At 65.3% G+C, this 383-nt stretch overlaps 1 protein-coding gene across 1 annotated transcript in view; it reads right to left on the bottom strand.

Annotated features, from left to right (window-relative positions):
* Position 1: 1 nt before the first annotated feature.
* Positions 2–383, bottom strand: part of DNPEP (aspartyl aminopeptidase) — a gene marked incomplete at both ends in the record, with an annotated part of 3,308 nt that continues 2,926 nt past the window's right edge. Inside the window, one exon of the mRNA XM_009585291.1 lies at positions 2–70. Coding sequence (XP_009583586.1) covers positions 2–70 — 69 coding nt within the window. The remainder of the gene's footprint in view (positions 71–383) is intronic.

Raw genomic sequence — 383 nt, forward strand, 5'->3', positions numbered from 1 at the left:
CCCGGATGACAGCTTCGGTGACAGCCGTGGAGGCGTAGCGCTGGTTGCTGTTCACTTTGATGACGGGGCCCTGCGCAAGGGAAGGCACCGCAGGCCCGCGATCGGCACCGGGGATAGTCAGTGGCTCTGGAAACACCTGTGCCCAGGCAATGCCCACCCCAGCCCACCAGTCCATTCTCCCCTCCCTGGGTGATCCATGGGGATGGGGACAGCCCTGCCACGGGGACAGCCCCAGCTCAGGGAAGGGCTCCAGGGCCAAGACCGTGGTCTCAAGTGATCAACACCAGTCGTGCGGCACGGCCAAACTGTGCTGCGGGACAAACGTCTCCCATTTGAGCGCCCTTGAGTTGCACCCCGGGACCATGCTCCAGGGAGCGGCTGGG

The sequence above is a fragment of the Fulmarus glacialis genome, unplaced genomic scaffold, assembly GCF_000690835.1.
Source record: "Fulmarus glacialis isolate BGI_N327 unplaced genomic scaffold, ASM69083v1 scaffold40289, whole genome shotgun sequence".
NCBI classification, from domain to species: domain Eukaryota; kingdom Metazoa; phylum Chordata; class Aves; order Procellariiformes; family Procellariidae; genus Fulmarus; species Fulmarus glacialis.